This window comes from Lactuca sativa, chromosome 7 (genome assembly GCF_002870075.4).
Source record: "Lactuca sativa cultivar Salinas chromosome 7, Lsat_Salinas_v11, whole genome shotgun sequence".
NCBI classification, from domain to species: Eukaryota; Viridiplantae; Streptophyta; class Magnoliopsida; order Asterales; family Asteraceae; genus Lactuca; species Lactuca sativa.
This window is the reverse complement of record NC_056629.2, coordinates 65,946,464-65,968,288: the sequence shown is the minus strand read 5'-3', so window position 1 is coordinate 65,968,288 and position 21,825 is coordinate 65,946,464. Positions and strand designations below refer to the sequence as shown.

Genomic DNA, 21,825 nt, shown 5'->3' with positions numbered 1-21,825 from the left:
CATAAATATGATAGAACACATACCCATAACGACATCAGGTGCCACCTTAGGCTAATCTGTTGTCACCTAGAAAGCTTGTCCTTATACCTTTTGTGCCTCAGACTTCCCCTGGCGACCGTTATTGATGTGCAAGGTGGTAAGAGATGGAACCTGCACTGATCTTGAGGCAAGAAATGGGTAATAGAGCTTTACATGGCCCGTATTGTTGCAGTTGAAATAGATACGGACACCCTTCAGATAATCCTTTGCAAAATGCCCCTCCTTGCCACACATGTAGCACACCGTCCCTACCCGACAGGGACCCTCATGACCCTTACCGTACTTGCTGCAAGTGCAGCCTCTTTGACCTCCTGATCTAGAATAACCGGATTTGAATCGCTTAGTCGGTAACTACGATTGCATTGTAGCTTGCCTTTCCTCTCACTGCTACATCTCCATCTTACCCTCTCTCACTTGTGTCTCCAACTCAATCCCCCTCATCCTGGCATTGGATTGCTGCTTAACCAATGTACGACACTAGGAGTTCAACATGAATTATCTGATATCCCTCTTTACCATACTCAAGTATCGGTTCATCCACATCAGCTCCGAGGAAGCGTACTTTGGGTAGAATATAGATATCTCGCGGAACATCCTGGTGATCTCATTCACCGACACTTTCATCTGCCTGAGCGACAGGTACTCCTAATCCATCCTCTCTCTATCTATCTATATCTATCCCCACCAATAGAACATACTCAGTGTGAAACATCTTAGAAAATAGATCCTATGTCACTATGGCCCGCTCCACATGAGAATAGCCCTGAGTCATAAACTTCCACCAGTCCTTCTCTTCCATGACATGATGAGAAGTGCTTTGAAAGTGATATTGTGATGTTCAAGAATTAAGATAAGTAAAATAAGGGTGTCTAAGTAAGTTTATTATATTTTGCATATGGTGTGAATGTTAATATATATCGTTATTAGGTTTGTACTAAATCGTTTTTGTTTGATGTAATTTGGAAACTGGAATTGGAAAGAGTGTAACAACAAAATTAGCTAGGGATCATATGCTAGAAATTAGTACATTGAAATGATAGCCAAAATAATTCAAACTAGATGTGTACTATAAGTTTTTGGTAATGCAAAACATCAATGAATAAATTTTTTAGTTGATATGTAGGTTGTTAGTATCTATTTTAATAACTAATTAGTTGGAATATTTGCATGTTTGACTTTGATTTTTAAACTTTTCATATTGTGCAAGGGAAATTAACTGATATTCTTTAGAGAATTGTTTGGTATCATGGAGTACTCGCATCCTTTCTTATGTTTAAGGTAACTATTTACGAATTTTGTGTAGTATGTTATTGGGAATATTTGGGTGAAACTTGAAATAGTGATTTATACTTTGTTGGTACTTTGATTTAGAGTATGCTAACATATTAGTGAAATAATTGTTGTATCTCATGACTTTCAGGAGCCACACCTCCATCTTTTCAATTTTAGCAGCTTGTATGTATATGTCATATGGGGTTCACACATGAAGCACAAATGAATGCAACCATATTGATATTTTTAGGAAATGGAAAAGAAGTTGGTGTCTCTGTCGGGTACATTTGAGAATTGAGATATCCTTAGATGTTTTGTAAGATAGGTTCTTAGTGATGTTAATATGTAAAAATTCATTTAGAAATTATGTTGGTGACTTTTTATTTGTTGAATTCAAAAGTAGCTATATTATATACTAGTTTTAACCTTAATAATTTGTTGGAAATGGTATTTATATTTTAAATATATATATGTTTTTTAATTAAATTAGTGTACTAAAAGGACCTAGTTGTTTGTCAAGTAATCTGGGCTTTGATTTGCATATGAAAACAATGTTGAGAGTTTTTATAAGACCCGGTTTTTTACGTGGAAACCGAGTAATAATCCATGTAGGGAAGTGGCATTGAAATTGTTATATGATAATGAACTGGGCTCTTTTTGTCATTAAAAGACCCGATTTAAAACCGCGCTCTATTATCAATTTCAAATAGGACTCGCCTAACATCAAACCCGGTTGCAAACTGGGTTCTTCAACTGATTTAACCAGGTCCTTTGATTCTTTATTTAGTAGTACCGTCTTCATCATCATCTCATGGTTTAGATTTTATGTTGATGTGGCCAAGTACTTCGGCTCGTTTGCACATATGAAGAAATATTGAAATATTCTACGACATAACTTGTATTTGGAACCAAATATAGACTACTTGAAGCCCAATTGGTAGAGGCTTAGCAATGGGATAATGGGAATGCCAGGGTTTGATCCTTGATGCTAACAAGAATTGGAGTATTAACACTAACATCTAACTAGTCAAGTTGCCGTTCAAAAAAAAATTGCTAGTAGACATCCGTAAGAGAAAAAAATAGTTGACTTGCAGTGGGGTTGATGGGTATTGTGTTGGCACTAGGGATGAGATTTAGAACCGGAAAACCGGACCGGAACCGGAACCGTTATAACCGGAATATATAGAACCGGTTCCGGTTCCGTGTTTAAAAATTGACTTTATCTGGGTTCCGGGTAATCCGTGTTTGGGTCCATCGGGTCCGGGTAAACCGGATCTAAAAACCGGAACCGGTGTTTGGAACCGGAACCACTTTTAGGACCAGAACTGGTTTTTGTGAAACGTTTAAAAGATGCATATATCATTTGTTTCAACTCCGATTGACATGCGGTTTTTCCAATATATAGTTTAGAGTTTGTACATGATTTTAGACTATAAATTTGACATTTTTAGTTTTATATTTATTGACTTATAGTCCTCCAAAATCGAGATATCAAAGCTGAAAGTTTTTAGTTTTTCAGTTTTTTCGTATTCGGTGAAAGTTTTAAAATATGGATATCTCATTCGTTTGAAGTCGGATTGACATGCGGTTTTTTTAGAGTGTATTTTAGAGTTTGTACATGATTTTAGACTATAATTTTCTTAATTTTGGTTTCATATTCAATGAGTTACAGTCCCCCAAAGTCGGTATATCAATTTGAAAATTTTCAAAGTTCAACAAAGTAGTAAGTAATTACCAAAAAATTTTGGTTTTTTCGGTTCTAAACCCACTTTATCCGGTTCCAACCCTACCCACTTTGATGTTTTCGGGTTTTCCGGTTCTAAACCCACTTTACCCGGAACCGAACCAGAACTGATTCCTATATACCAGTCCGGTTTCCGGTTCTATAAAATCCCATTAACCGGTTTCGGGTTTTCCGGGTCCGGGTCCATCCGGTCCGGGTTTGGACCCGCTTTCATCCCTAGTTGGCGCTAGATGAGGAGCCGATGGACATGGTGGCCTTCAAACAATCAAGAAATCAACAAAAATAAAAATAGAAAAAATAGTGGGCAAAAATCTAACCTTTGGCAGAGATATCGTAATGCCTGGTTGTCTAGACCACGTTAATGACTTGATCCACTAAAGAACGCTCAAGAACCAACGGGTGTTCTGCATATCCGGCAAATGACAAAAGATGATTTCGGGATAGAGCTGATTCAATGTTGATTTTTGGACAGAGGCAGCAATGAATGGCTGCGTGCGTGAGAAGGCCGCGATGGGAGTGCAATGTAGATGGCAACAAAGGGTTTTTAATTTCCAGCAGAGAGTGCGACCAGGGAGATGGTTTCCTGAGGATCAGAGAAGGCCAAGAATGGATCGGCTTGATACCATGATTGCATATGTGGAACACCCGTTAACAAGAGTTGTGTACTATTGATTTCAATATATAGATACAAAAGATACAAAGAGACCCTTATAATATAGAAAAGAGAAAATAAAAAGAACAAATGTAATTTAACAAGTCAATTAGGAGTTAAATCGGGAGATGTCGCTCCTACAAAAATTTGTCAAATGAACACAGATAATCAAACTTCGTAAAAGACTAGAGAATCATAATTACATTACAAACATACAACCAAACATTTCAATGAGTGAGTAAATTAATTACAAGACAATAAAATACGGATGATTTGTGGATCAACTAATTACATATCGAACTTTAAGAGATTATCACATACTGAACACACTATTTAACTTCACCATAAATCTAAATTTTGACATAACGTACCACATAATAATCTACCATTTAAGAACTCGTTCACAATCATATACGCTACAAATCGACTGCAAGATCATTAGCAACAGCAGCACCAACATAGTAACAACGGTTAGAAATCTCCACGACTCGTATACATATTTCTTCACCAACCTATACGCCTTCACCTTCAATCTCTGACTATAGTAGGCATTAATTCTAGCAACAGTGTCATCACAAACTTCATTTGAGGATTTATTCATCCCATTAAACAAGACCCCGACCTGAAAATCAGTCAAGTTCCCTTTAATTATACCAGCACCTCGAAGCAAACGTGCGTCTTCAGTAGTGTCAATAATGCCACTCATGAAATCAACATACCCTGCAACTACATGGTTTTCATACCCTGAAGAGTTGCTGCTACTAGCGATTTCATAAGCTACAAGGTTTCGCAATATAACTTCTGAGTTGTCGTTTAGAGTAACCACAGGGAGGTAAAGTGTTGCAGTCGTTTGATCAAAGCACGCTTTTAAGGTTTCTCCATTTAAAGGCTTGAAATTGATTCGGGCCATTTTGGATAGTTGTGAAACTGTAGGAATATCTATCTCTTCAACTAGTGGATTTGTGGTGGAAACTTCTTTTCTACCTGAATTGTGACCGAGTATATTCGAGATCATATTCCATGGTAAGGTGGTGATCAACCGAATCGGTTTTATAGAACTTAATACTTCACTTGCTAAGATTTCTTTTGCATTTTCGAGCAATTGATCGTTATCGGGATCGAGTTCTAACTTTATTGATGTGTGTCGCGATAATTCTACTTGAGCCGCAGCCTCCCATGGTGGAGTCTGAAAATCTATAAAGTGATCCAAATTGAGAAACAAGGTGTGCAAATCTTTAATTTATGATTTTAGGGTTGAATACAAAGATAAAACAACTAGTTTTGTTTATTTGTTTGTTTAGAGCATCCTACTTTCCGTTATTTTTATTACATCATTTTGCGTTTCATTTTTCTCTCAATAAGACAGTCAAATTAGGAAAACCTTCCCTATATATTTTAGCATTGTATTCTCAATTTATATCTTATTATGACCTTAAACAGTGTTATAATTGGAAGAAATAATACTAGGATGCTATAATAAACAAATATATAAGAGCTAGTGGTCTAAAGTTCTAAACACAACAATATAAAATTAGTTGGAAGAGATGACCTCTATCACTGCTTTGACTCATAGTGATCATCATATGTAAAAGATCCAACAAGTGAAGAACTTTTGTTTCTTGCAAGACTCTCTCATATGATGGCAACTCGAAAGGCGATTGAGACTCACAAAAGACCTGCATCATTGAGAAGAGTTTAGCATCATCGTTCTTCGACAAGCCGATGGATTTCACGATTTCCTCCAAAACAATCATTGGGATTTGATTCTCGAGCATCATAACGTCGCTAAAAACACTACCGTTGTCAGCAAAACTATTCAACCGTTTACTCAAAAGGTAAATCAGAAACATCCCATCAATGGCAAGCATCAAGGCTAAAGTGTCATCCTCCAAATCAAGGTACTTGTGGTAACAAGCTCGGATCTTTGGTCCCATTTTCTTGAGCTTGTTGACCACAAAACCAATTTGGTCAGATCTCCAGTAAGACTTGACCATTTCGATTTTGTATCGCTCCATATGATAGAGCTCGGGCCGTAAATAATGGTAAGGACCTAATGCTATCACTTGAGGAGCATAAGCTACAGGATTTGTGACAGTTATGGAGTTGGGTACATGGCAAACAGCAATCGGTATTTTTTGGTCTAATGGTGTCTCGTTTTCAACGTTTTTTCGGGTTTGAATAACCCAGTTTTGTTCTGAGAAGGTGGAGCTGAACATGGTGTTGGAGGAGGAGGAAACGGCCATTGATGCAATGATGCTTAAACTTATATAATTTGCGATGGTTTGTGCATGCAGGCAGTGCTACTATGAAGAATATGTACTACTGTTATATCATATGGTAGGCACACTGTCACTATAACTTATGTAGTTACTTTTATTGCCACGATTAAATGCATATTACAATATGTTACGTGTTTCAAATGTGAAGTACATGTCAGAACAAATAAGAATAGAGGTTAATTATTTAATATATTTATTTGTGTTAGATAATTTGATTAGAAATAACTAAAAGTAATGTAATATAATTAGAGAGAATCTTCGAATTATGTTAAACGCTATTTTTAAAATTTTATTTGTATCATAACATTTTGCTAGGAATTTGAAAAATCATTTATTAATTACAATAATTGGCAATATAACACGTTTTCATTTCTTAGGATGCTTTAAAAATTTTGTTGTACATAAAAAAAATAATACAATTAAATATAAAAACAAATATGGTTAATCACATTAAATATTTTCCAAAAAATAATTACTATGACAGTTCAGTTACTAAACATGGTCGGATTTACTATGAGGGTCGGTTACTGATGTGTATTTTTTAGGGATGAGCATCGGAACCGGGTACCCGCTTTTGGAACCGGAACCGCCTCGGAACTGTCGGTTTTGGAACCGGAACTGCCTTAGGCGGTTCCGGTTCCGGTTCCTAAAGTTATGGAACTGCCTTAAGCGGTTCCGGTTCCGGTTCTCGTTTTTCCGGAACCGCTACCCGCTGGGTACCCGCCGGAACCGGTTAATATATATATATATATATATATATATATATATATATATATATATATATATATATATATATATATATATATATATATATATATATATATATATATATATATTATCTCATATAAATATGTGTGTTACTTAGACCAATTTAGAATATATATTGGTCCGGTTTTGTCCGTCTTTGGTCCGAATTGACTTGATTTGAATCGAACTAAATTGCGGTTTTATCAACAAAGGTTAACAAAATTAATGTAACCGGGTTACCCGCTCCCGGAACCGGAACCGCCGGTTCCGGGACTGGTTCCAAACATTTAAGAACTGCCTAGAGCGGTTCCGGTTCCGATTCTAACTTTCTAGGAACCGCCGGTTCCGGTTCCGGTTCCGGTTCTCGCCAAATGAGACGGGTACCCGTCTATGCTCATCCCTAGTATTTTTACTGCATTTAGTTTTACATTCATAATTCTACTTCATCGTAGCTAAACCAATATACATTACATGTATTGAATCAAATTTGAAAATATAATACAGTAATTGTAAATAAGGGTTCCAAACTCAAGTGAATGAGTACGAATTCTACAAAACCAAATAAAAGGAAAGGGTTTTGATTAAATAAAAGGAAAAGGTTTTGATTAAATAAAAGGAAAAGGTTTTGATTATATAATTCAAAATTTAACTAAACTGACAATGTAAATTGATTGAAACGATTCACTTTAATTGTTGTGGTTTAAACTCGATTACATCTTAAATTCATTATTAAATGTTAAAGTGAAATTGTTATTTATTCGTCATTTACCTATTTCGATTTGCTATCTTGGTTGGATTAACTATTTTGTATAATCATAAAGATAACTAACACATTGGTCGTGCAATTAGTGATCCAGACAATTATAATTATATTCGGATTAGGAGAGATTTGGTCGGGGAATTAGCTTCAATGGTGATGAAAGTGAATAAATAGCATAAGTTGGTCAACAAACGCTCTCTTACACATTAAAGTTCACGATTTTACTACCTAATCTTAGGTTTTGGTCAAAAAACTAGTCATAACTATTTAATGGTCATAAATAAATTATGAAACAAGCCAATAAAACTAGATTGATAGTCTAAGTTCTACTAAGGGCCTGTTTGGTATCTAGTTAACTAGGTCCAGTCAAATTTTTTGTCTGACTCGGCTCAGTCAACATGTTTGATAAAGAGATAATTATGACCGACCCGGTTCAATATGTTGATTCGGTCATGAGTAACTGTTTGATTCGGTCCTAGGTAAAAAAGTGGCTGACTGGAACATTTTCCGCTTTGCCCTGATGCTTTCAACACCCTATCGTGAACGAACCAACCTTTTCTCCCTCCCCAGCTTCTGTCTTCGTTGGAGTTTGCTACCCCTTTCGCCATTGTCTATGCAGCCATCCTCCTGTTTAAGCACATAACTATATTTGGTATGTACATGACCCGATTGTAGCATGTTTTTTTTGGGTTGCCTTCACACTGGTGACTAGACATGATGATTGTTGAGGAGAGAGGATGATTTATTATTAAGAATAATAAATTGGGGCATAAATATGATCTATTAATATATCATATGAATAATATATTAATTTGGAATCATATTATTAATTAGTATTTAATCAGAAATTTATTTGGAATTAATTTTGGGATTAAGTGAACTGATTGAAAGTACAAGGGCTGTTTTGTAACTATTTAATATTTGGGGCATTGGGCCATTAGATCACCTTTATTAGAGCTAGGCCGAAAATCCTAAAAGGATCTAGGAGTTTTCGTCCAAGGGCCTAATGTAAGGAGGTCCATGGACTTGCTTAGACCATAAGCTAAGGGATTAGGGTTTCAACCCTGAAACCCTAGCTAGCCTCAAGTATAAATAGACCCCCTTGGCTCTAGATTTTGTCAACCCCTTGGAGAAAACCTAAAAGAGCCGTTTTTGGAGCAAGCTACCCTTTCTCCTCTCTCATATTCATCCTCTCACTCAAGTGTGTTTGTGAGCCATTAGAGGTACTACATTTGTGGTACTTGTTCTCAAGAGCAAAGGAACTTCAAGATTTAGTTGTTATTACTATATAACAACAAAGGTATGTATACTAATCTTTTGTTTGTGATTTTTGAAATATTAGATGCATGTTAGCGTTTCCATTTGTGTTCATTTGTTGTATGTCTAATAATGAAAACATACATCCAAATTAGGGTTGCATGTACACATAGGATTGTTTGTATAAAACTCGTCAGTGGTATCAGAGCCTTTTGTTGTTGTTTTCAATTAGATTTGATACAAAAGTATGAATTTGACAAATTAGGGTTTATGGAAAATAAACCCTAGGGCTTGAATTTTCGAAATTAGGGTTTCAAAACCTTAATTTCGAAATTTGTTGGAGTTTCATGAACCCTTTCCTTTGGCATCACGATTTTGAAATTAGGGTTGTCTAACCTTAGGGTTTTCGAAAATGCCTTATTCCCCAAGATAAGATTCCAAGATTTTAGGGATTAGGATAATGCCATCTTTTGTAATTATCCCTTTAATTGTTTAAATAGATAATTAAAGATCTTTGAATTATCTCATCCCAAATTTTCCAATTTTAGGGGATAAAGAGATTAGGTTGAGTTAATTGTTTAATTTAATGGATAATCCTTCAATGTTTGATAATTTAAATTAATTGTTTAATTTTGGATAATTATTAAATTAAAGTTTTGATATTTAAGATTTTAAAATTAAAAAGTATTAATTATCAAGAATTTTAAATTTGGTTAAAACCCTAGTATTTTGAAATGTTTAAAATACACCCTTATACTATATAGAATTAAAAGTTTAATATTATATATGTATAAGTAAATGTCAGTCTTACCGTAAGTAGGCCTCATTCATGAAGTTGGTCTATAAGTGATGTTTAAGGAAGCGGCTTATAAAATGACCGTCATTTCTTACCCACCGCACCCTTGACTAGTGGAGGGTCGTTAGCCGAACGAGTAGGATAGGACACAACCTTCGATTATAACTATAATGAAATACAAAGTAACTAAACACCTTTATAAATTCCCAAATCTTAGTTACTTTAGGAAAAATGTGAATTTGGTGCTAATCCATGAAATTGCACATTGCACCTTGTTGGTCGTTATAGGAGCGTGTGTGGTTAACTGGCACACTAATACGAGACCAATGAAGGATGGAAATTGGTAGCTCATAGATTATCATAGATCAATGGAACATGTGTGGTTAACCGTCACATTGATTAGGTGATATACTTCTTCGTACCAAGCTAATTTGCATGGTTATTCACACCTTGTTTATTATCCTCGGCATCCCAATCACAAACTTGAAGGGCATAATCGAGATTAAACATCTCATTGAAAAGTTCAATGAATCCCAAAAGATCTAGGAGTATGAATTCATTTAAAACCTAATCTTTATTTTCGTTTTTCATTGTGGAAATTGGTAAATCGTCATTTACTTACCTTTAAATATTCTGTAGCTAGATTATGGCATCCCTCTTCCGAGTTGTAGAATTTTGTGTTGCGTCCTAGCCTTAATATTTCATTAGGGTGTTATATTAAGGATTGAATAAACTAACTTGAATTTCTCCCATTTTGTAGATGTCAAAATCTAACAACTATGGTTTTCTCGAACCCTTTGGAAAAAGCTTTCCGCACGAAGATGATGTCCCACGATTGGATCATGGAAATGGAAATCATGCTTCAATTCCTCCACATCCTCCAATAATTCTCTCTGACCCTCGTGTTCGTCGAATTGAAAAGTTCAAGGTCACTCAAGCCCTATTAGCAAGCAAACAAGAAGATGGAAAGTTTGTATGTGGTCACGTCTTGGACATGAAGTTGCATATTGACAAGTTGGGAATGTTGGGTGTTGAAGTCTCATGGAAGTTGGCTGTTGACTTGGTTCTGCAATCACTTCCTGACTCATATAGTGAGTTCATTAAAGATTACTATATGATGGACCACGACGTGACCCTCATTGATCTTACCTGTTTGCTTATTGCTTCTGAATCAGCAATGATTTGGGGCACTGGTAAAGCAAATTTGACTGGTAAGTCAAATTCCCAAACTTCCATGGATATCGACGATAGCAAATTAGAAGTCCAGAAAAGTCTTCTCTCCCCAATGCAAAAAGAGATTGGCCAAGGTCAAACCGTTTGACCGAATGGTAAAGAGAAAGGATGAATTTGAGATTCTCACATGTACTATTCCGAAAGAGTCTGTTTGTTTCTACTGCCAAGTGAAGGGGCATTGGATGTAAAGCTTCCTTAACTACCTGAAGGATCGCGAAGATGGGAAAGTCAAGATGTATGACTCTGCTTCAAGTAAAATTCACTATCTAACTCTATTAAGTTCCTCTTGGTAGAATCTTAATACATGATGTGATAAGATTGCATTTTGATGTTTTGTAGGATCGAAGAAAAGAAAGGAAGCTTAAAGGAAGAGTGAGCTGAGTCTGATCACGAAGAAATGGATTTCGATCGCATGGTTCGAAGATCGCATTTTTGGGTTGCTGTTTAAGAGTTAGGATAGATTGCTTAGAAACATTTAGTAACATAGTTTTCATTTGTAATTGCGTTGTAAGGACAAGTTTTTCCGCATTTTTTTAAAATAAATTTTGTTTTTTGTCTTATTTGTATATATCCTTACAATGACTTTTGTGAAAACTGATGTTTGTATGTTTCTATTGTTAGCAATATTGAAAATGGATGTGATTCTTAGCTATGTTATTTGTGGTAGTGTCAGAAATTTACCAAATAAGGAAGATTCTCATCACCCAAGTTTCAATTGGACAGAAACTTGGAATCATGCGACTTGTATTGTATGATGGAGGAGAACCTTCGTATTTGGGAAATTAAGACTAATTACTTGTTCACATAAGTATGTGAGTCAAGTAAAGGACTAGGAGATCTAGTACACATTGTTGTGCATTGGACAAGTCCACCACAAAGAACGATAAGAATATTCGTCATGATTTGCTAAAAGTTTAGTAAATATGCTAAGCAGAAAGATAAAAGTTTCTCCAATCTGAAAAGAAGGGAGAGTACTTGAGTATCAAGCTTTATGATCATCTTAATGATTATGAAACCATATCACAATTGATTCTCTAAGGACACCTTAGTTCATTAGTATGACTAAGAGGAGGAATCGTGAATTGTTGAAATGGATTAAATCAAGAAGATGAGTCATACTTCGTTCCAGAATCGAGTCTTAGAGTCGTACTCCAAGATTGTGACTTGAGTGACATAACTTTAGTAGGTTTATAACACTTGTCAAATATGGAGTAGAAAATGTTTTACTCTTGCGCATTTGAAATTGGTAAGTTGTGATGTCTTGGATAAGACAAAGACCAACTAAGACCACTTGTGTGAAGTGTTTGTCTTGATGAGAACCCGCACTAACTCTTGAGTATTTGTTTTTCAAGGAATGTTTCTTGACAAGAGAATCTTATATGTCAAGATGTTAGTGGGAGTCTAAATGGTCTTGAAAAGTTTCAAGAACTAATCAAGAGTAAACCTATTGTTAAACACTAGCACAGGAATTGAGGTTTGTAACCTATCGTGTTGACACATTCTTGTTTCTGTGCCCATTCCATTTAATGTTGACTATGCATGTGAGTTCTACGAGTTCTCATTTGACTGCATAAGGCAAAGCATCTTAATCAATGACAACTTCAATGATATGTATGGGTGATCTGCTTATCTACTTGGAAGACATGTTAGGCCCTTGTGCTGTCGAATGACAAGAAACAAAGATTGAACAAGTTTAGTCCATATGAGTTTATATTTGTCACTAACCTTGTCTTGTGATTATGGTTATGACAAATTCACATGGATGGGAACACATGCACCATAAAATCTAAGTTTCATAAGGTTTCTCTCCGCTTCATGAAAATGATTATGAGGAAACGATTTAACTAAGAAGATTTTAAGGAGATAGAAATTGTGGTATTTGCATTCTCGAATTCAATTATGATTACGGCATCCCTCTTCATAGTTCAAATTGTGAAAAAGAAAAATAGTTTGAACATTTAAGACTTATTGCTATAAGTTCTAGAATTGTTTAGACACACATATGAGTTATCTAAGGAAAGGTGTATGAGTTTGAGAAGCTTAGATAAAGTCTTATCGAAGCATCATGTATCAGCAATATGAACTTTGGTAAGAAAGTCAATAAGTATTGATTTCTAGAAGTCTAACTGATTTCTAAATATGTGTTGAAGCTAGTGGGAGCATAAGTGTTATGCTGATAAGGATATAATCATCATGTTATTAGGAGAATGATTGTCATGTTAAGTATTGTGAGCTATCAATATTAATTATAGAAAACAAAAGTTTCAATTCGCAAAGTTGTAGAGGTTGAAAAGTTGTTTTGCTATAATTAAGGGAGAGAAATTTATACTTCTTTTCAAATCTAAAAGCTTAGATCGAGAAATTTTAGTCAAAAGACATATATGAATGGTATGTTGAAAAGATTCAACATAAGGGAATTCTATATATATATATATATATATATATATATATATATATATATATATATAACAATATTATAGCAAGAGACTGGTAAAGTATCATGTCTTTATGTAAGACATTATGTATCGTATCCCATACGCTTCGGGTATAGGACCGATTACATGTGTTGTAATATTCGACCGTTCTTATTTTCCAAATACCTAGGGAATTAAGAGGGAAAAAGGACCAAAACCAGGTATGACTAAAATAATTAAACAACTGTCAAGTACGATCTAAGGTTCGCTAAAGATTGATAACTTGTGGGCAGTTGTGAGTACAGTAATGGATGGACCATATTGACATTATTATGAATAGATAGGATTCTATTTTTTGAATGTGTTGTCATGTGGAAAACATGGAAATGTTTCCATAATGGGACTTGGATATTAAGGATTTATGTATATTAGAAACTTTTATGCAAGAAGGATGTTTAAAGGAATGTACTTTGAATTTGCGAATTCATGTCTATGGAGTTGTCTTGTAACAATCTACAATAGAGAACTTTGTAATATCATTGGCAAAGTCTTGGTGACTTTGGTGCTATGTAATTACAAAAGGATCACTGCGTAAAATTTAGAATTTAACACATAGCAAGAATTTGGTATTATTACACTTGTGATAAGGATTGGGAATTGTGAAATGATCATCATTGGGAATCTGTTCAATTGATATATTTCACAAAGTAAGGACCATAGGTAAACATGGTGTGCATGCTTGGAGCATGGGATAACTATTTTTTTTCAATTCAAGTATTAAGTTGATTATCCTAAACATTATACAATGAGTAATGTGTAATCAATATCGTGATTAAATAAAAGGTGTTTTATTTATACTCAAAGTGTTGAGGCCATATTGGTTTCGATTATTCTTTTGTTTCACTTTGCATGTTTTGACTTCCCGAATAATAAGATTATTCAAACCATCAACAGTAGATCATACTTTAGAAGTAGGTATTGAGGCAAGACTGTCATGAATTCGACTGTAGATTGTCTGAAGCATTTTAGACATATAAAAAGTATGTTGTTGTGTTCATGAGTGCTCATGAAATAAGATTTGAGTATTGGATTAAACCCACGCTCATGTAAATCACTTCATGGATTTTATCACTGGAGATTGTGAGACAATAATATCTTATATTCTAGAAACGGAGACATGTGAGTTGTAGTTTACAAGTCGATTGCACATTGACATATGAAAACGCACTAATAACTTGGTGTTATAAAACATATTGCTGTGTGTGATTTGATGAGTAAGTACAAGCAATCATTTGAGTCGACTTTTATCCGTTCCTTTTACCCTAAGAGGGATAAAAGAGATATATGTGGGCCCCTCGATGATTTAGTGATGACACCCCAAAGCGTTTGGCCAAACCTAAACTGATTTGATCTGTTCAATTAGTCAGTCGTCATAAATCGGAAATCAGGAAACAACACATAGGCAGAGAGAATGATTATAATCCATGTCTCATGTCTATACAATATCTAGAATGGAGGAATATAGGATCGGTTATCTAAAGGGTGTGTCAGAGGTCGACGGCGGCTTTCGAGAGCTACGATTGCTAATCAGATTTTGAAGTCGTACTTGCAATTATAGTTATTAGACTTATCCAAGTGGGAGACTGTAAGATTACGTGTCTAAGCCCATAACTATATTTGGTATGTCTTTGACCCGATTATAGCATGGTCCTTTTGGGTTTCCTTCACACTAGCGACTAGATAGGATGACGTTGAGAAGAGATGTTGATTTATTATTATGAATAATAAATTGGGGCATAAATATGATTTATTAATATATTATATGAATAATATATTAATTTGGAATCATATTATTAATTAGTATTTAATCAGAAATTAATTTGGAATTAATTTTGAGATTAAAGAAACTGATTAAAAGTATAGGAGCTATTTTGTAATTATTTGATAGTTGAGGCTTTGGGCCATTGGATCACCTTTATTACGGCTATGCCGAAAATCCTAGAAGAATCTATGAATTTTCGTCTAAGGGCCTAATGTAAGGAGGTCCACGGACTTGCTTAGGCCCTAAGCTAAGGGATTAGGGTTTCAACCCTAAAACCCTAGCTAGCCTCAAGTATAAATAGACGCCCTTGGCTCTAGATTTTGTCCACCCCTTGGAGAAACCCTAGAAGAGTCATTTTTGGAGCAAGCTACCCTTTCTCCTCTCTCTCATATTCATCCTCTCACTCAAGTGTGTTTGTCATCCATTAGAGGTACTACATTTGTAGTACTTGTTCTCAAGAGCAAAGGAACTTCAAGATTTAGTTGTTATTACTATAACAACAAAGGTATGTATTCTAATCTTTTGTTTGTGTTTTTCGAAATATTAGATGCATGCTTGGGTTTCCATTTGTGTTCATTTGTTGTATGTAAAATAGTGAAAACATAAATCTAAATTAGGGTTGCATGCACACATAGGATTGTTTGTATAAAACCCATCAGTAACAATTCTCCCCCATTCACCTAGTAACGTACCCAGGACTCATACTTCGTCACAAGTAATCCATCGTCACCCTTATCATCGATCTCCGCCCGTAAGTCCTACAATCGATATTGTTGGATTAGTGTCTAAGCCCGTAACTATATTTGGTAAGTACTTGACCCGGTTGTGCATGGTCCTTTTGGGTTGCCTTCACCAAAGCAGCATGATAGGATGATTTATAAATAAAGCGGTTATTATGATTTATTAATTTATTATATGATTAATATATTAAAGGATAAATCATATAGTTTAATTAATATTAGACAATAATTAATTAAGAATTAATTATGTGGCTAAAAGAGATTAATTAAATAAAGGGGACTGGAACTGTCAATTGTGTGATAGTTGGTTCTGGGCTGTGGACCCTTATGGATTATAGGGTTCACGAAATTAAGGTGTATGGACTCCTTGAATTCATCCAAGCCTTATTCTAGAAGGATCCTTGGACTGCTTAAGGCCTAAGTTACCCAATTAGGGTTTCAGGTTGTAACTCTAGCATCTCAAGTATTTAAAGATCCCAAGGGCTACAGAAATTGGCTACCAAAACCCCTAAGGAGTTCCTAGAGCCGATTTTGTGCCTACAACCTCTCTCCAAATCATACTCTTGCCTCTTAGTGTTTGTAAGCCATTAGAGGAGTGACATTTGTGACTCTAAGCTCCAAGGATAACAAGATTCAAGCTTTTCAAGAAGAGGTAATCATCTAGATATACTTTGTCATGTCAATTTCGAATTGTATACCATAGATCTAGGGTTTGAAAGTCTTGGATAAAAACATGTTCTTTAGAGAAACCTAGATCCAAGCATTAGGGTTTGCATGTGCACATAGGAATGTTCTTATGGCTCAAACCCATCAGTGGTATCAGAGCCTTGATTGGCTTCTCTTCATTATTTAAAATGGCGGTTGAATGGGTGTCCACTCTCACCCACCGCTTCCTTGATTGGTGGAGCGTCGTTAGCCGAACGGGTAGGATAGGAAATTAATTCCTCATTAATAAGTATAGTGAAAAATTATAAAGTAACTAAATGTTTTTATAAATTCCCAATCATAGTTACTTTAGGAAAAATGTGAAAATGATGGTAGTCCATGAAATTACACTTTGCACCTTGCGAAGTCGTTAGTGAAGCGTGTGTGGTTACCCGACACAATAACTGGACTAACAAGTGTGGAAAAGGGTAGCTCGAGAATTACCATATATCAATGGTGCGTGTGTGGTTAACCGACACATTGATTAGGTGGTAAATGACCTCAGAGTGCCAATCTAATTTGCATGGTTATTCACACCTTATTTGTGATCTTCGGTATCCCAGTCTCAAACTTGAAGGGCATAATCAAGATTAAACATATCATTGAAATGTTCAATGAATCTCAAAAGAATCTAGGAATTTCATTTCATTTAAAACCTAATTCTTCATTTCATTTTTTGTGGTGGAATTTGTAAGTCATCATTTACCTACCTTCAAATAATTTTCAACTGGGTTACGGCATCCCTCTTTCGAATTTTGAATTATAGTGTTGGTTCCTAGCCTTAATATTTCATTTGGGTGTTATATTAAGGATTCTTTATCTAATAAAAACTTTATTCTTTTTCTTTTTAAGATGTCTGGCTCAAACAATGCTTTTGGCTCTAACTTCAACTCCTCAAGCTCCTTTTCTCTTATGAACATTTATGCTAGGGTCACTTTTGATGGTTCCAATTTTAATGATTGGATTCACAACATTCGAACGGCCTTGTGATACAAGGAGAAAGAATATATCCTTGACAAAGAACTTAAAGAGATAGATGAAACCAAGGCTACTGCTAAAGAAATGGTTGAGTATAGGGCTCATGAAAAGGACGCGACAAAGTTGTCATGTATTATGGTGGCCACTAAGACTCCTGAGCTGCAGCGGTTCTACGAGGAGTACTGGCCTTACGAGATAAGCCAAGACTTGATGGAAAAGTACCATCAAATTGCACATCAAGAAAGGTACGAGATTGTCGCCTCACTGATAACAGCCAAGATGAAAGATGGAGAGTCCATCACGAGCCACTTGCAAAGGATGCAAAGGTATGTGGATCGTTTGCTCAAGTTGAATGTGAAATTTGACGAATAGTTGGCGATTGATATAATCCTACACTATTTACCTCCTTTTAAGATCATTTCAAGATGACTTATCATATGAACAAGGAGGAAGTCACTTTGAGCAAACTTCAAGGTTTGTTGAGAACTGTTGAAAGTGGACTTAAAGGCAAAACTGTCGAGTCCACCCCGACTGCTGCTACCCCGGTCCTTTCTATATGACATGGGAAAGGGAAAAGAGGAAAGCTCCCTCTAAGAACCACAAAGGGAAAGTCCCATGATGGATCCAAAGGTAAAGCCAATTCTGCCACTCCCTTATCCGATCCTAAAGAACCAACATTCTTCTACTGTCACGAGAAGGGGCATTGAAAACGAAGATGCCCGAAATTCTTGCTTGACATTAAGGATGGGAAGATAAAGCCCACTTTTGCAGGTATTTATACTATTCTATCTAATAACTCATCACATGCTAGTTCTTGGGTCCTTGATACAGGATGTGGTTTTCATATTTTTTCTGATTTGCAGGGGCTAAGAAGTAGGGATATGGAGCATGGGAAGATGAACGTGATAATCGGGAATAGGAAATCGTTGTCTGTCACCAAGATCGAGATTTATTCTTTAGTGCTTAGTAGTGGGTTAGGATTAGAATTGAATGTTTGTTACTACTCGTCAGAGATGACGAGGAATATTATTTCTTTTCATCGTTTTACAGACAAGGCTTTAGATTTTCATTTAATAATGAAGTTGCCTCTATTAATGTGTTATGTAATGGTACTTTTTATTTTGAAGCATTGCCTTGTAATGGTGTATATGAAATTGTGATGGTTGTAGATAACTTAGGAAATATTGTTTTGCATATCGATTCGTCTAATGATTTAGAAAAGGCCTGCTTGTGGCATTGTCGTCTTGGACATGTCAACAAGAAGCGCATAGCCTAACTCCAAAAGGATGGAGTCTTGGATTCATTTGACATAAAGTCAATTGACACGTGCGGATCTTGTTTACTTGGAAAGATGACTAAATCATCTTTCACTGGTACTTGTGAAAGAGGTGAGGGATTGTTGGATCTCATACACACAGATCCACTACAACAGATGCTAACCGCTTATATGTGTCTTTTACCGACGATTATAGAAGATATATATATATATATATATATATATATATATATATATATATATATGTATATATATATATATATCATCCTATCATGTTGCTTTGGTGAAGGTAACCAAAAGGACCATGCACAACCAGGTCAAGTATTTACCAAATATAGTTATGGGCTTAGACACTAAGCCAACAGTCTCCCACTTGGATAAGTCTAGTAACTATAAATACAAGCACAATCCGATTAGCAATCGTAGCTCTCAAAGACGTTGTCGAACTCTGATCTTATCAGCAACCTATCCTTTAGATAAGGGATCGTATAATCCTCTATTCTAGATATCATGCGTACAATTACATGGAACATAGTCATACTTATTGTCCAGCAGTTTGTTTCTTGATCTCTGATTCGTTTGACATAGAACTTAATTGAACACATCAATTAAGTCCTGACCGGTCCTGGCACATAAGTCAAAACAAATCATCGAGGGGCCTTGATATTGTTTTATAACATCAAGTTACTGACGCCTTTTCGCATGATCAATGCATAACCAATTACCAAACAATAAACCATATACCTTGGTTTTAATACCATATGATATTATCGTCTTGCGATCACTCGAGATAAATTCCATGAAGTGATTCCAGCAAGCGAGGGTCTATTTCAATGCTCAAATCAAACTCATAAGCACTCAAGAACGTTGTAGCAAACCTTTGCAATGTCTAATACATTTTAGACAATCTACACACTAATTCATGACAATCTTCATTCATACCTACTTCCAACATATGAACGACTATGGACGGTTCGAATAATTCTTATTATTCCGAAAGTCAAAACATGCAAAATGAAACAATAGGTAAACAATTAACATAAGATAGTAACATTACTAATAAATAATACTCTTTTATTTAATCATAAAATGTTAATTACAATTTATTTATTATATGTTTCGAAACTATCAAATCTAAACTAATATCGTCCTTCAGCCCGATGCTCCTAGCGTGCTGTAACTGCTTAACCCTGCTCAGTCCTTTCGTAAGTGGATCTATTGGGTTATCCTCTGACGATACCCTCTTTACTACGAGGAGTCCTTATTCCATCCGATGTCGAATAAAATGATATTTTCTATCGATATGTCGAGATCTGTCGTGATCCCTCGGTTCCTTGGTCAAGGCAACCGTTCCTTCATTATCACAGAAAATTTCCATGGGCTCCTTTATGGCTGGCACAACTCCAAGGTATCCAATGAAGTTCTTCAACCATATCGCCTCTTTTGACGCTTCGCTCGCTGCAATGTACTCTGATTCGCACGTTGAATCAACTACCGTCTCTTGCTTGGAACTTTTCCAAGTCACTGCTCCTCCATTAAGTGTAAAGACCCATCCCGAATGCAAACGGTAGTTGTCTCTGTCGGTCTGAAAACTGGCGTCACTGTACCCTCGCACCTTTACGTCATCACTCCCTCCGAGGACTAGAAGCCATTCCTTGGTCCTCCGAAGGTACTTAAGAATGTTCTTGATTGCGGTCCAATGCGCTTTGCCAGGGTTCCCTTGATATCTATTGACCATGCTCATAGAGAAGGCTACATCAGGGCGAGTACAAGTCATAGCATACATAATCGAGCCAACTGCGGAAGCGTATGGTACTCGGCTCATTTCTACTATCTCAACTTCGGTACTCGGGCATTGAGTCTTACTCAACTTGGCATTACTTTGGATTGGTAACTCTCCCTTCTTTGAGTTCTCCATACTAAAACGTTTTAGTACCTTGTCAAAGTATGTATTCTAACTAAGTCCAATTAGTCTCTTACTTCTGTCACTCACTATCCTTATTCCCAAAATATAGGAAGCCTCTCCGAGGTCCTTCATAGAAAAGCACTTCCCGAGCCAGGACCTAACCTCCTGCAGTGTCGGGATGCCGTTTCCTATGAGTAGTATGTCATCGACATACAATACGAGGAAGCTAACTGTACTCCCACTGCTTTGACATATACACACGATTCATCCTCGCTTCATAGAAACCCAAACTCTTTGACTTTCTCATCGAAGCAAAGATTCCATTTGCGAGACGCTTGCTTAAGTCCATAAATGGACTTCTCAAGCTTGGAAACTATATTGGGATGCTTTGCATTGGCTGAGCCATGTAAACATCCTCAGCCAACTTCCCATTAAGAAAAGCAGTTTTGACATCCATTTGCCATATTTCATAATCATGAAATGCGGCAATGGCCAACATCACCCTAATAGATTTTATCTTGGCGACCAGTGAAAAGGTTTCATCATAGTCAACTCCGGGAGTTCGGGTGAAACCTTCGCGACCAATCGCGCCTTATATGTGTGCACATTCCTATCCATGTCGGTCTTCTTCTTGAAGATCCACTTGCATCCGACCGTCTTACGTCCAGGCACATGATCAACCAAACTCCAAACTTGGTTGTCATAAATGGATTGAATCTCACTGTCCATCTCCTCTTTCCATTTCACAGACTTCGGGCCTGCCATGGCTTCCTTATAGCTGTTAGGTTCGTCCAAATTTATTAGTGTACTATCACTAATATACGTGTCCCCTTCTGTAGTAATATGAAAACCATATAACTGGGGTTGAACTCTAACTCTTTCGGAACGTCTAAGAGGTAATGACTCGTCAATCAGTTCAACCAGATTTTCCTCCTCGGGTTGAGTGCCAGCATTAGAGGTTCCTTCATCGCTCGGCTCTTGAAACTCTTCAAGATCGATTTGCCTACCACTGTCCCCTTGGCTTATGAGTTCTTGCTCTCGAAAATTCCTCTCCTCACAACGAAGACAACATTGTCACTCAGTCTATAGAAGAGATATCCAAAGGATTTCTGCGGGTAGCCGTTGAAAATAGACCGCTCACAACGAGGTTCGAGCTTTTCGTGAGTCTCTCATCTCACGAAAGCCTCGCAACCCCAAACCTTTAT

The 21,825-nt window shown here is 36.2% G+C and overlaps 1 protein-coding gene across 1 annotated transcript; it reads right to left on the bottom strand.

Annotated features, from left to right (window-relative positions):
• Window positions 1–4,025: 4,025 nt before the first annotated feature.
• Window positions 4,026–6,000, bottom strand: LOC111882237 (putative UPF0481 protein At3g02645). The gene is made up of 2 exons (XM_023878594.2): window positions 5,257–6,000; window positions 4,026–4,901 (listed from the first exon to the last, which is right to left on the bottom strand). Exons 1-2 carry the CDS (start codon window positions 5,948–5,950, stop codon window positions 4,090–4,092), a joined length of 1,506 nt encoding a protein of 501 aa, XP_023734362.1. The 5' UTR covers window positions 5,951–6,000; the 3' UTR covers window positions 4,026–4,089.
• Window positions 6,001–21,825: the final 15,825 nt, after the last annotated feature.

What these genes read in the sequence shown, in the direction of transcription:
- LOC111882237 (XM_023878594.2), bottom strand. Translation starts at nt 5,950, where the DNA reads ATGGCCGTTTCCTCCTCCTCCAACACCATGTTCAGCTCCACCTTCTCA. An exon ending in GAGTCAAAGCAGTGATAGAG is followed by an intron (nt 4,902 to 5,256) that starts GTCATCTCTTCC and finishes ATCACTTTATAG; the next exon opens with ATTTTCAGACTCCACCATGG.